This window comes from Mandrillus leucophaeus, unplaced genomic scaffold, assembly GCF_000951045.1.
Source record: "Mandrillus leucophaeus isolate KB7577 unplaced genomic scaffold, Mleu.le_1.0 Scaffold11, whole genome shotgun sequence".
Taxonomy (NCBI): Eukaryota; Metazoa; Chordata; class Mammalia; order Primates; family Cercopithecidae; genus Mandrillus; species Mandrillus leucophaeus.
Window position 1 is genome coordinate 3,591,620 of NW_012099209.1, and position 12,436 is coordinate 3,604,055.

At 53.3% G+C, this 12,436-nt stretch overlaps 1 protein-coding gene across 2 annotated transcripts in view; it reads right to left on the reverse strand.

Moving 5' to 3' along the window:
* LOC105547209 (myocyte-specific enhancer factor 2B-like) overlaps positions 1–12,436 on the reverse strand; it is a 36,808-nt gene that overhangs the window by 16,284 nt on the left and 8,088 nt on the right. Inside the window, exon 2 of one of the 2 annotated variants that reach the window (XM_011990716.1) lies at positions 2,849–2,963. The exons of the other annotated variant lie outside the window; for it this stretch is intronic. Coding sequence (XP_011846106.1) covers positions 2,849–2,963 — 115 coding nt within the window. The remainder of the gene's footprint in view (positions 1–2,848; positions 2,964–12,436) is intronic. 2 annotated transcript variants of the gene reach the window in all.

A 12,436-nucleotide genomic window follows, 5' to 3' on the forward strand; every position in this document is an offset into this window, starting at 1 on the left:
AGAGACAGGGTTTCACCGTGTTAGCCAGGATGGTCTCTATCTCCTGACCTCGTGATCCACCCGCCTCGGCCTCCCAAAGTGCTGGGATTACAGGCGTGAGCCACCGCGCCCGGCATAATTTTTGTATTTTTAGTAGAGACAGAGTTTTGCCAAGTTGGCCAGGCTGGTCTTGAACTCCTGACCTCAAGGGATCCACTGGCCTCAGCCTCCCAAAGTGCTGGGATTCCAGGCGTGAGCCACTATGAGAAGGTTTTTTGTCTTTTTTTTTGAGACGGAGTCTCAATCTGTCGCCCAGGCTGGAGTGCAGTGGCCCGATCTCAGCTCACTGCAAGCTCCGCCTCCTGGGTTTAAGCCATTCTCCTGCCTCAGCCTCCCGAGTAGCTGGGACTACAGGCACCCGCCATCACACCCAGTTAGTTTTTTGTACTTTTAGTAGAGACGGGGTTTCCCCGTGTTAGCCAGGATGGTCTCGATCTCCTGACCTCATGATCCACCCATCTCGGCCTCCCAAAGTGCTGGGATTACAGGCGTGAGCCACTGCGCCCGGCCTGTAAGAAGGTTTTAAGCAGAGAAGGGATGGGCTTGGTTTATTATTTTAAGACTCAGCTCATGGCTTCCATGGAGAACAGGTCTGTTGGAGGCCAGGATGGAGATGATGGGTGGCTGGAGAGGAGGGAAGGGCTGTGTCTGTCTGGACAGAGACTGGGGGTAGGGCCCCCTCTGTGCTGGGTCTGTGCCTTGCACTTTAAGTCACTGTACTCCAGGGTGCTTTAGTCCTCCAGAAGCCAGCAGGCCCTACACCAACTCTGGAGCCAGGCCTGACAGGTGCAGATGAACGCACGCAGGAGTTTCACTCTCCTGAACCCAAGTGACGTGGAACCAAAGCCATCCTCCACTCTAGCCCCTGAGGGAATCTACCCAACACACAGCTCTGAGCATGGTCCTCTCCTGCTCACACACTCTCCATGGCTCCCCACTGCCCTTATGAGAAAGTTCCAGCAGCTAGCCTGGCATTCAAGTCCTCTTCCCAAATCAGCTCTTGCCTGCTTCTCTCTCTTCGATAAATATCTCTTGACTAGAAGGAGCCTTTCCCCTTTTTCACCAAGTCAACTCCTATTCAAATGTTAAAACCCAGTTCAAAAAACCCATTCCTCTAGGAAGTCCTCCCTGCCATTCTTCTGGTCTCCCACAGTCACCATCCTCCTCCAGTTCAGATTCCACGGCATTGAGGGTATACATATCCAGATTTGTCTCCTCCAGACTAAAAGCCCCTCTGGATCAGGACCAGGAATGGACAGTAAGGTTTGGTGAGCAGAGTAGATCAAGAGAGATGTCACTGACCTCCTCCACAACCCTACAGCTTCCCTCAACAACTTCCTCTCAGACTGCCCCAGCTGATACCCTGCCCAGAAATACACGCGCATGCAAATCCAGCCACTCAGCGTTAACCTGTCTCGGGCCCAGGTGTGAAGGGCCAGGCAAAGAATGCGGAGGCGGCAGGCCAGAGTGTGCATGTATATTTGTAGTCACATGCAAATCCCTGCCTAGAGCCGCAGACAGACCCTGGTGGCCCATTCTCCAGATGTTGGTGTGATCGGAACTGCTGGGGGAGGTGGCGGCACAGGCTGAATGTGCCAGGCACGAGGGGGGAAGCTGAGGTTTGGGGAGGCCTCTTCCGCACACACATACCCTCCCTGCTTTGTCCAGCCAGAAATCAGAGAGCTGTGGCATCTGCCCAGCACAGAGGCAGAGAGGTGGACCTATTGACCAAGGAATGGAGCATAGAAGAAAGAACAGGAAAAGAAACCCAGGAGAGCTTCCTGGGGAAGGAGGCATGTAGTTGGAGGTAGATGCAGAGGCTGGATGGGATCCTGAGCAGAAGGGGAGGGAGGTGGGCATTTGAAGCTAAGAGTCCAGCACCTTCCTACCCCTTTTGTTGCACCCTCATACTTAGCATTTACTAAGCATCAACCTGTGCAAGTCACTGAGCCAAGAACTGACCTCAGAAGAAGTAGAAAGCTTAAGTAGACCCAACAACCATAGAAGATTAGAAAGGTGACTCAGGACCTAGCATTAAAAAAGTAATAAAGTGGGCTGGGCACGATGGTTCACACTTGTAATCCCAGCACTTTGGGAGGCCAAGGTGGGAGGATTGCTTGAGCCCAGCAGTTCAAGACCAGCCTAGGCAACATAGCAAGACCCCTATATCTAAAAAAAAAAAAATAATTTTTTAAAGGCAGTAGAGTTCAAGGCTGCAGTGAGCTTTGAGCCACTGCGCTCCAGCCAGGGCAACAGAGTGAGACTCTGTCTCTAAAAAATAATAATAATTTCAAAATTAAAATAATAACTAAAAAACATGTTTAAAGGCAACAGGCCCAGGTGGTTTTACAGCTATTTTCTCAAATCTCACACAACAGGAAAGTGCAGTGTTATTTCAATGAACTTAGATCTTTGAAATAGACAGGATTTAGCCAAGTCATTTTTTTTGTTTTTGAGATGGAGTCTTCCTCTGTTGCCCAGGCTGGAGTTCAGTGGTGCAATTATAGCTCACCGTAGCCTTGAACTCCTGGGCTCAAGTGATCCTCCAGCCTCAGCATCCCAAGTAGCTGGGATTACAGCTAAGTGTCACCACACCCAGCAAATTTTTGAAAACTTTTTGTAGAGACGGGGATTTGCTATGTTGCCCAGGCTGGTCTCAAACTCCTGGCTACTCCCAGATACTTCCAGTTACTTGAGAGGCCGAGGTGGGAGGACTGCTTGAGGCCAGAAATTGGAGACCAGCCTGGGCAACATAGCGAGAACCTGTCTACAAAAACAGTGAAAATTAGCTGCACGCCGTGGCACACACCTGTAGTCCTGGCTATGTGGGAGCCTGAGGCTTGAGGATTCTTTGAGCCCAGGAGTTCAACATTACAGTGAACAATGATCTTGCAAGCTCTTCCACTTCCAGCTCTCATGCATTGCTGGTGGTAGAGGAAAAAGGGACAAACACTTGGATAATTCTCTGGCATCTACTAAATCTGAACAGATGCCTACCCTGTGACCCAAGACAAATGGGTCCAAGTTGCACCTGAAGATACAGACAAGAATGTTTTCTGCCGCTTTGTACATCGTTGCCTCAAACTGGAATCAACCCGGAAGCCCTTAATGGGAGACTTGGTCAACACGTTCTTGTCGATTCTATGATCAGTTATGGCACAACACAGAAAAGGGGTGCACTCTTGCTACACACAACCACGTGGATGAATCTCAGAGACCATTGGCCAATTCGACGATCCCAGACTCCACCGAGAGGACGCGCTGTGTGATTTTATTTACATGAAGTTTCAGAACAATCAAAACTCACTGATGCAGCTGGACGCAGTGGCTCAAGCCTATAATCCCAGCACTTTAGGAGGCCAAGGCAGGCAGATCACTTGAAGTCAGGAGTTTGAGACCAGCCTGACCAACATGGCAAAACCCCATCTCTACTAAAAATACAAAAAGTAGCCGGGCGTGGTGGCATGTGCCTGTGATCCCAGCTACTTGGGAGGTTGAGGCAGGAGAATCACTTGAACCTAGGAGGCGGAGGTTGCAGTGAGCCAAGATTGTGCCATTGTACTCCAGCCTGGGCAACAGAGCGAGACTCCGTGTCAAAAAAAAAAAAAAATCCCTCAGTGAGGCTGATGGACATCAGACAGCACATTGGTCACCCTGGGCAGCAGCTGTGATTAGGCAGTGGCCCAAGGGGGAAGTCCCAGGGGCTGGGGAAGTCCTGTTCCTGGATCCCAGGTTTGGGTACACAGATGTGTTCAGTTTGTGCAAATGTGTTGAGCTCAACTCTACTGATTTGTGCATTTTTCTTCATGTGATTTATTTCAAAACGAAGATTTCTCTCTCTCTCTCTTTTTTTTTTTTTTTTTTTTTTGAGGTGGAGTCTTGCTCTGTCACCCAGACTGGAGTGTAGTGGATGATCTCAGCTCACTGAAACCTCCACCTCCTGAGTTCAAGCAATTCTCCTGTCTCAGCCTCCGGAGTAGCTGGGATTACAGGCGCCCGCCACTGTGCCTGGCTAATTTTTGCATTTTTACTAGAGATGGGTTTTCACCATGTTGGCCAGGCTGGTCTTAAACTCCTGGCCTCAGGTGATCTGTCCACCTCGGCCTCCCAAAGTGCTGGGATTACTGGCATGAGCCATGGCGCCTGGCCCAAAAGGAAGATTTCTTAAAAAGCTTCCAGCCAGAGCAACGTAGTGAGATTCTGCCCCTGCCCCTAAAACAAAAAAAAAAAAAAATTGGGGCCAGGCGCAGTGGCTCACGCCTGTAATCCCAGTGCTTTGGGAGGCTGAGGTGGGAGGATCGCTAGAGCCCAGGAGTTCAAGACCAGCCCGGACAACATGGCAAAACCCTGTCTCTAGGAAAAAAAAAAAAAGTTAGCTGGGTGTGGTGGCATGCCTGTGGTCCCAGCTACTCAGGAGGCTGAGGTGGGAGAATCAGTTGAGCCCAGGAAGCAGAGGCTGCAGTGAGCCAAGATCACACCACTACACTCCAGCCTGGGCAACAGAGCCAGACCCTGTCTCAAAAAATAAATAAACAAAAATAAAAAATTTAGCCAGGTGTGGTGGTGTGCCCCTTAGTCTCAGCTACTCAGGAGTCTGAAGTGGGAGGATCACTTGAGCAGGGGAGGCAGAGGTTGCAGTGAACTGAGATCCCGCCACTGAACTCCAGCCCTGGCAACATTGTGAGACTCTGACTCTAAAAAAAATTTTCTTTTCTTTTTTTTGAGACAGAGTTTCGCTCTTGTCACCTAGGCTGGAGTGCAGTGGTGCAATCTCAGCTCACTGAAACTTCCCCCTCACCAGTTCAAGCAATTCCCCTGCCTCAGCCTCCTGAGTAGCTGGGATTACAGGCGCCCACCACTACACCCAGCTAATTTCTGTATTTTTAGTAGAGATGGGGTTTCACCATGTTGGCCAGGCTGGTCTCGAACTCCTGACCTCAGGTGATCCACCAGTCTCGGCCTCCCAAAGTTCTGGGATTACAGGTGAGAGCCACAGTGCACAGCCTAAAATAAATAAATGAATAAATAAATAAATAAATAAATAAATAAATAAATAAATAAATAAAAATTTAAATCTCGCCGGGCATGGTGGTGTCTGCCTGTAGTCCCAGCTACTTGGGAGGCTGAGGCGGGAGGATGACTTGAGCCCAGGAGGTGGAGGCTTCAGTGAGCTATGAGGGGGCCACTGCACTCCAGCCTGGGTGACAGAGTGAGACTCTGTCTCTAAAAATAAAAAAGCTCCCTGCTGCTTATGGCTGCCTTGAGGAGCAGTGTCTGTTCAGGCTAGAGTGAGGTGACACGAAGAGGCTGAGCCAGTGGGAAATACGGAGTTTGAATGGAGACAGGGGTGGCACCTGGGCAGAAGTGGACTGTTCATTTGGTGACCAAAGGGGCAGGATGTGCTGGTGACCTGGCATAGAAGAGGAGCCTGGTGATCCCAGGCCTGAGCAATGTGAGGGTTAGGGGGAATTGAGAGGACAAAAGAAAAGCTCAGGAGTACGGAAGCATCAGAAATTCTCTGGCAGTATCTGTGGTCACTAAGTCAATCAACAAACATTACCCTGAAGCTCTTCAAGCCATAGATGATCATCTCCCCGGACTGGCGAGGCCTCCTAGACCCCCAGTAATGGAGATGGGGTGCTGGAGGGAATCCCACCCCTCCGCTGACCCTTCCCCTCTGGCCTCTCTGCGTGGTAGGACTCAGTTTTCTCACCTGTTAATTGGGGGTGAGAATCCTTCTCCCACCAGCTGGGGAGAGGGTAGGGAGCAGGGGTCTATTGAACTTTTTTTTTTTTTTGAGACTCGCTTTTTTTGAGTCTCGCTCTGTCGCCCAGGTTGGAGTGCAGTGCCGTGATCTCGGCTCCCTGCAACCACTGCTTCCCGGGTTTAAGCGAGTCTCCTGCCTCAGACTCTCGAGTAGCTGGGATTACAGGCGCACACTACCACACCTGGCTAATTTTTTATATTTTTGGTAGAGACGGGATTTCAGCATGTTGGTCAGGCTGGTCTTGAACTCCTGGCCTCAAGTGATCCACCCGCCTCTGCCTCCCAAAGTGCTGGCATTACAGGCGTGAGCACCCGCACAGGGGCCTCTACTGAACTTTTCTTCTGGCTTCTGGGAAGCCAAAAGGAAGAAGGTCCGGGTCTTGGAACTAGGGGTGCTGAGTCAGTGCCGCATCCTGCAAGACCACCTTGAAATACTGTCATCAGTCACCTGCTTCCTCCCCTGTAAAATGGGTCACAGCATCCTAACCTCACAGGCTTTGCAGCAGGGGTTTAAGAGAAAAGATTAGGAGCAAGTCAAGTTCCCTTTCTTGGCACCCGTGCGGGACTTTACTGGGGGGCTGAGCTGCAGTCACTTTGCCAGACCCCTGAGCCCGCAGGGAGGCCATGGCTTGGCGGAGGAACCCAGGCCGGGAAAGGAGAAGTGAGAGGCAGGTGGGTCGGGTGGGGGTGGGGGTGAGGGCCCGTGGGAGGCGATGAAGCGGGGAGGGGGCACTGCTCCTGGGCCCTGCAGTGAATCAGGCCTGTCGCCCCGCCTCACGCAACCCAGGCTGTGGTTTCATCACCTGCTCCCCAAGTACCTCATTATGGGCGACAGGAAGAGCCCCTTGGAAAGCCAGGACCCCTCCTCCCCTCTCCTGGGGGCTCCAGCGGCTCCGACCCCAGCTGCAGGCGACCCTCCTTCCCCAGCCAGAGCCCTGGGCCTGCCTCCTCCCCTGGGGGCCTAGGGAGGTGGTGCCCAGGTCGGGGGGCAGGGAGGTGACTTGGCGGCCTGGCTGAGTTCACAGCGGTCCCTGGAGCCCCGCACCTGCCTTCAGGGACTCAGGGGAGAGGGTGGGCTCGGGCAGTGACTCCCCCATTGCTGAGCTTCTCTGGAACTCAGTTTCCTCCCCCGGAAAGTCAGGGGGCAGCAGGAGCCACCTGGCTCAACTGAGGGGAGGGGCTTCATAGTAAAGTGCTTTATAGATGCGGGGAGCGTTTGTGGCCGCTGGGCCCTGATGCCTCTCAGAAGGCCTTGGGGGTCACCTCTCCATCCTGGGGGAACCCAGCTCAGATTGAGGACCCCAGAAAGCTCCTGGTGGAGTGCTGGGGGACAGGGGCGGATGGGGTTGGGGGTCACTCTATCCTTGTATGGGCATAATGGGAGGTAGGAATATTCCCCACACATGGAGACCCCCAAACAGAGCCGCGGAAAATCCACAGATGCCCAAAACATAACAGATACCCCAAACACACAAGGATTCCTCCTGCGAAAGTCCCCAAAATACATGTAGTTCACAGTACGTCAAACCCCCAACCCACACAGCTCTCCAAACATGTCCCCAAAACGCATTCTATTCCCTCTGCATAGACAGAACCTGAACACACTCAGACACACCCAGACGCCCCAACACATGCCAATCCCCCAAATGCAGACACATACAGATCTCCCTAAACACATGCCAGTCCCCCAAATACACACAGACCCCTTTCCCCTGAACAATATGGAGACCCCCACCAGACGCATGCAGACTCTTCCAGAAAACATATACAGACTTCCCCCAATCCACACTGGTCCCCCCATTACGCAGGTAGGGCCCCCATCCCTGCAGTGGTATCACCCACACTCTGGCTTTCCTCTTTTCTGTTTTTTTGTGAGACAGAGTCTCGCTTTGTCACCCAGGCTGGAGTGCAGTGGCATGTTCTCCGCTCACTGCAACCTCTGCCTTCCAGGTTCAAGCGATTCTCCTGCCTCAGCCTCCCCAGTAGCTGGGATTACAGCCATGCGCTACCATACCCAGCTAATTTTTGTATTTTTAGTACAGACAGGGTTTCACCATGTTGGCCAGGCTGGTCTTGAACTCCTGGCCCCGTGTGATCTGCTACTACAGTCTCCCAAAGTGCTGGGATTACAGGCTACCATACCTGGCTGGGTTTCTTCTTTTTAATTATTATTATTATTTTTTGAGATGGGGTCTCACTCTGTTGCCCAGGCTGGAGTGCAGTGGCGCCATGATAGCTCACTGCAGCCTCCAATTCCTGGGCTTGAACATTCCTCCCACCTCAGCCTTCCCAGTAGCTGGGGCTACAAGCACACACCTATCTTTTAAACAGACTATGCCAGGCTAATTTTTAAAATTTTTGTAGAGAAGGGGGTTTCACTTTGTCACATTGGCTGGTCTTGAACTTCCGGCCTCAAGCTATCCTCCTGCCTCAGCCTCCCAAAGTGCTGGGATTATAGGTGTGAGCCACCACACAGGCCTGGCTTCCTTCCCAAGGCAGGGTGGTCTCCACCCACCAGGGGTGAAATGCAGGCTGGGGGCATCTGAGGCTAGATTTGAATGGGTAGTGTTAGAATCCAGGAATCTTAGAATGTTCCAGCTGGGGAAGGCCCCATGGGGGTCCTTTTCTCCATAGGTCCCTCTGGCATCCATGGGGAAAGTGAGGCCCAGTGGGGAGCCCTCAGACCCTCCTTCCCACCTCTCCCTGGGCCTGCTCCTGGGAGGGACAGCTCCTGTTCGAGGGGCAGGAGTCCAGGGTGAGTGGGACCCCCTGTGGGATCCCTCTGCTCTGCTCCAGGATCCCATTTTGGCCATGCACAGAGAGGCCAGGGCTGGGGCTGTGGGCTAGTCAGTCCAGGATCCCACCACTTGCCCACTGCGTGATGCTTTCTGAGCCTCGGTTTCCTGTGTGTACAAGGGGTCCATGCAAACTCCCCAGGGACCCACCCACCTCTCCCCTCACTTGAAAAGCAGACTCCCAGCCTACCTTCTACCCGTTTGGGGGCATCTGCGACAACAGCCCCAAACTGATCCCCTACCTGCCCATCACTCTCCCTTTTCCCGGACTGTGTCCAACCCCAGGACACCCTTCTAGGTTTGCCCAAGTCCAGGAGTGTCTCCATGTCCTCTAAAGACCTTCAGAAAACCCTCTTTCTGGAGGCACCAATTTTTTTTTAATGTTTATTTTAATTTTTTCAGGCAGGGTCTCATTCTGTCACCCAGGCTGGAGTGCAGTGGTGTGGTCTCAACTCACTGCAGTATGGACCTCCCGGACTCAAGCGATCATCCCACCTCAGCCTCTGGAGTAGCTGGGAGTAGTACGATGCCACATCTAGCTAATTTTTGTATTTTTTGTAGAGCTGGGGTCTCCCCATGTTGCCCAGGCTGGTCTCGAACTCCTGGCCTCAAGTGATCCTCCTGCCTTGGTCTCCCATAGTGCTGGGATTACAGGTGTAAGCCACCACGCCCGGCCAAATTCAACTCTTTCTGCAGCACCCAGCCCTATCAGATTTTTTGGTGTGTGTTTCTTTATTGCTTTCTTTGATGAGCATCTCGTCCTGCCGGGCTCCCCAGCGCCTAGTACATAGAAGGCCCTCAGTCACTCTTCTTTGAATCAATGAGCAAACAACTGCTTCACAAACAGAAGCAACACTGACAACTTACTCAGTTTTCTGTTTTTCTTTTTTCTGTTTTTGAGATGGGGTCTTGGTCTGTCACCCAGACTGGAGTTTAATGGCACAATCTGGGCTCACTGCAACTTCCGCCTCCCGGGTTCCAGCCAATCTCCTGCCTCAGCCTCCTGAGTAGCTGGGACTGCAGGCGCCTGCCCCTCCACGTGGCTAATTTTCTGATTTTTTGACATCTTATTTTTTGTAGAGACAGGGTCTCACTAGGTTGCCCAGGCTGGTTTGAACTCCTGAGCTCAAGCAATCTGCCGGCCTTGGCCTCCCAAAGTTCTGGGATTATAGAAGTGAGCCACCACACCCAGCAACTACTTGTTTTTTTCTTGAGATGGGTTTCGCTCTTGTTGCCCAGGCTGGAGTGCAATGGCGTGATCTCAGCTCACCACAACCTCTGCCTCCCAGGTTCAAGCAATTCTCCTGCCTCAGCCTCCCTAATAGCTGGGATTACAGGCACGCCCCCACCATGCCCAGCTAATTTTGTATTTTTAGTAGACGGGGTTTCTCCATGTTGGTCAGAATGGTCTCGAACTCCCGACCTCAGATGATCCGCCCACCTCGGCCTCCCAAAGTGCTGGGATTACAGGTGTGAGCCTGGCCCTACTTATTCACTTCTCATTGAAACACCTCATGGTCCACACAACAAATTTAAGGCTCCATCCGGCCCACAGGCTGCCAGTTTGTGGCCCCTCCTCTAAACAACCTTCACAGCAAAACAGTCAATTGGACAGTGCTGATGCTCCTCTCAGGCCAAGGAACTGACCCTCTGAATGTCCCACTGCCCAGCTTGGGAGAAAACCATGTCCAGGTGACCATCCATTGCAAACCTGACCTGGCACAGGCACCCTCACCTGGCCAAGAAGTCCTGTTCCAGGCCGGGTGTGGTGGCTCACGCCTGTAATCCCACTACTTTGGGAGGCCGAGGTGGGCAGATCACTTGAGGTCAGGAGTTTGAGACCAGCCTGGCCAACATAGTGAAATCCCATCTCTACTGAAAATACAAAAATTAGCCAGGCATGATGGTGGGCACCTGTAGTCCCAGCTACTCAGGAAGCTGAGGCAGGAGAATCACTTGAACCTGGGAGTCAGAGGTCACCCAGCCCATGGAGCCAAGAGAGACCCCACACTCTGAATTTGACCCTGCTGTCCCATGCAGGCTAGAGTCCAAGGCTCTCTCAGGCCCCCAGTGATGTCCCCTGAGCCACAGTAGTGGCCGCAGGGACAGCCCAAGGTTTTCGTCTCTTTGTTCCAGAGAAAGCTCTCCCTGTGGGGCCTCGGAAATGTATCCCCAGATGCCCCAGCCTCCCTGCTTGGGAAATTAGCACATCTGTCAGCACTGGGCAGAAAGGACTCTGCCCACAAGCCCGGCAGCCCCAAGATGCAGCCAGCAGGGACCCTGAGATGGGGCTTTAGGACATTGTCAGCCCCCAATATCTTCCCGCAGAAATGTCTGGGAGCCCATCAGGTGCCGGGGATGCAGGAGCAGGGGGTGGGCAGAGCAAGGTCTCCCCCATCACCCAGTCTGATGGGGAAGGCAACAGCGGCCACATAACTGTATCTGGGAAGAAGGACTTCAAGGAAGAAATTCAACAGGGGGAGGCAGTGGAGGGTGGGGCAGGGGGAGAGCTACTTTGGACAGAGGGTCCAGAAGGGCTTCTCTGAAGAGGAGTGGTCTTGAGGAGGACAGGACACCAGCCACAGGGTGGTGATGTGTAGGGGCGCCACACCTGCAGTCCCAGTTACTCAGGAGGCTGAGGTATGAAAATTGCTTGAACCCGGGAGGCGGAGATTGCAGTGAGCCGAGATTGCACCACTGCACTCCAGCCTGGGTGACAGAGCAAGACCCTGTCTCTGAGGTGTCTCAGGGAGATGGGAGCCAGCCTGCCTGGTGGACACAATGGCAGGTGCAAAGGCCCTGAGGTGGGATTGTGCTAAGCAGGTGGGTTCCAGGAGCAGGCAAATCCCATGCAGCTAGGGTGGAGTGAGCAAGGGGTGGCCAGAGACAGAGAAGGTCAGAGAGGCACTGGGGGACAGAAAGAGGGTGGACGTAGAGCAAGAGGGAGCCATGGAAGGTGTGTGAGGAGGGGAGGACTGCGGTCTGATTCGGAATTTTCAGACGACCCTGTGGCTTCCATGGAGAAAAGGCCTGTTGGAGCAGGAAGCCAGGCCAGCATCCAGCTAGGGATGACAGGGCTTGCACCAGGCACAGGCTGCAGGTTGGAACAGTGGGCAAGGCAGGCCCATGCCCACAGCAGCCATGACTCTTATTACGATCCAGCTCCATTTCTCCCTTCCTCACGCCCCACCTTGACCTTGGGTGAACCTGGGCTTGGAGGGAAACAGCACCTGGCAGAGGGCGGAGAGGAAAGGGGCCTGGATGGGCTCACAAACACCTCCGCTTGATCACGGTCCAGATGGGACCTTCTGTTATTGAGCCCTTACTGTCTTCCCCGGGCCCACACCCCACCTCATTTACATATAAGACCTGCCTGACCCCCAGACACCCCAGGGAAGCAGAGATAGTTACCCTGTTTTAGACAGGATTCGGCAGGCTTCTTCCAGGGCCACATGGTGAGACCCCCGGATCCCCACCCAATCCTGGGCTGCACCCCGGGGCCATCATGTGATACCTCAATCTCACCACCCCCACCCAGGCTGGGAAGTGGGCCTGGGCCTGTCCAGCCCAGAATCACCATCACAGTGTCCAGGAAACTCAATCCTGGGCCCCAGGGTATCAGGGTAACCACACAAGTCCCCAGGATGCAGCCCCAGAGAGGCCCTTTGGAGGCTGAGAAACGGGATTTAACTTCCTTGCCCACCCCACGGGGATTCACAGGCCGGGGCTGGGGCGAGTTCCCTGAACCCAAAACTGATCCCAGACACATTCTAAATCTTCTCAGAAAAATGGCATCTGGCTGGGCTCCTGCCTGTAATCCCAGCACTTTGGGAGGC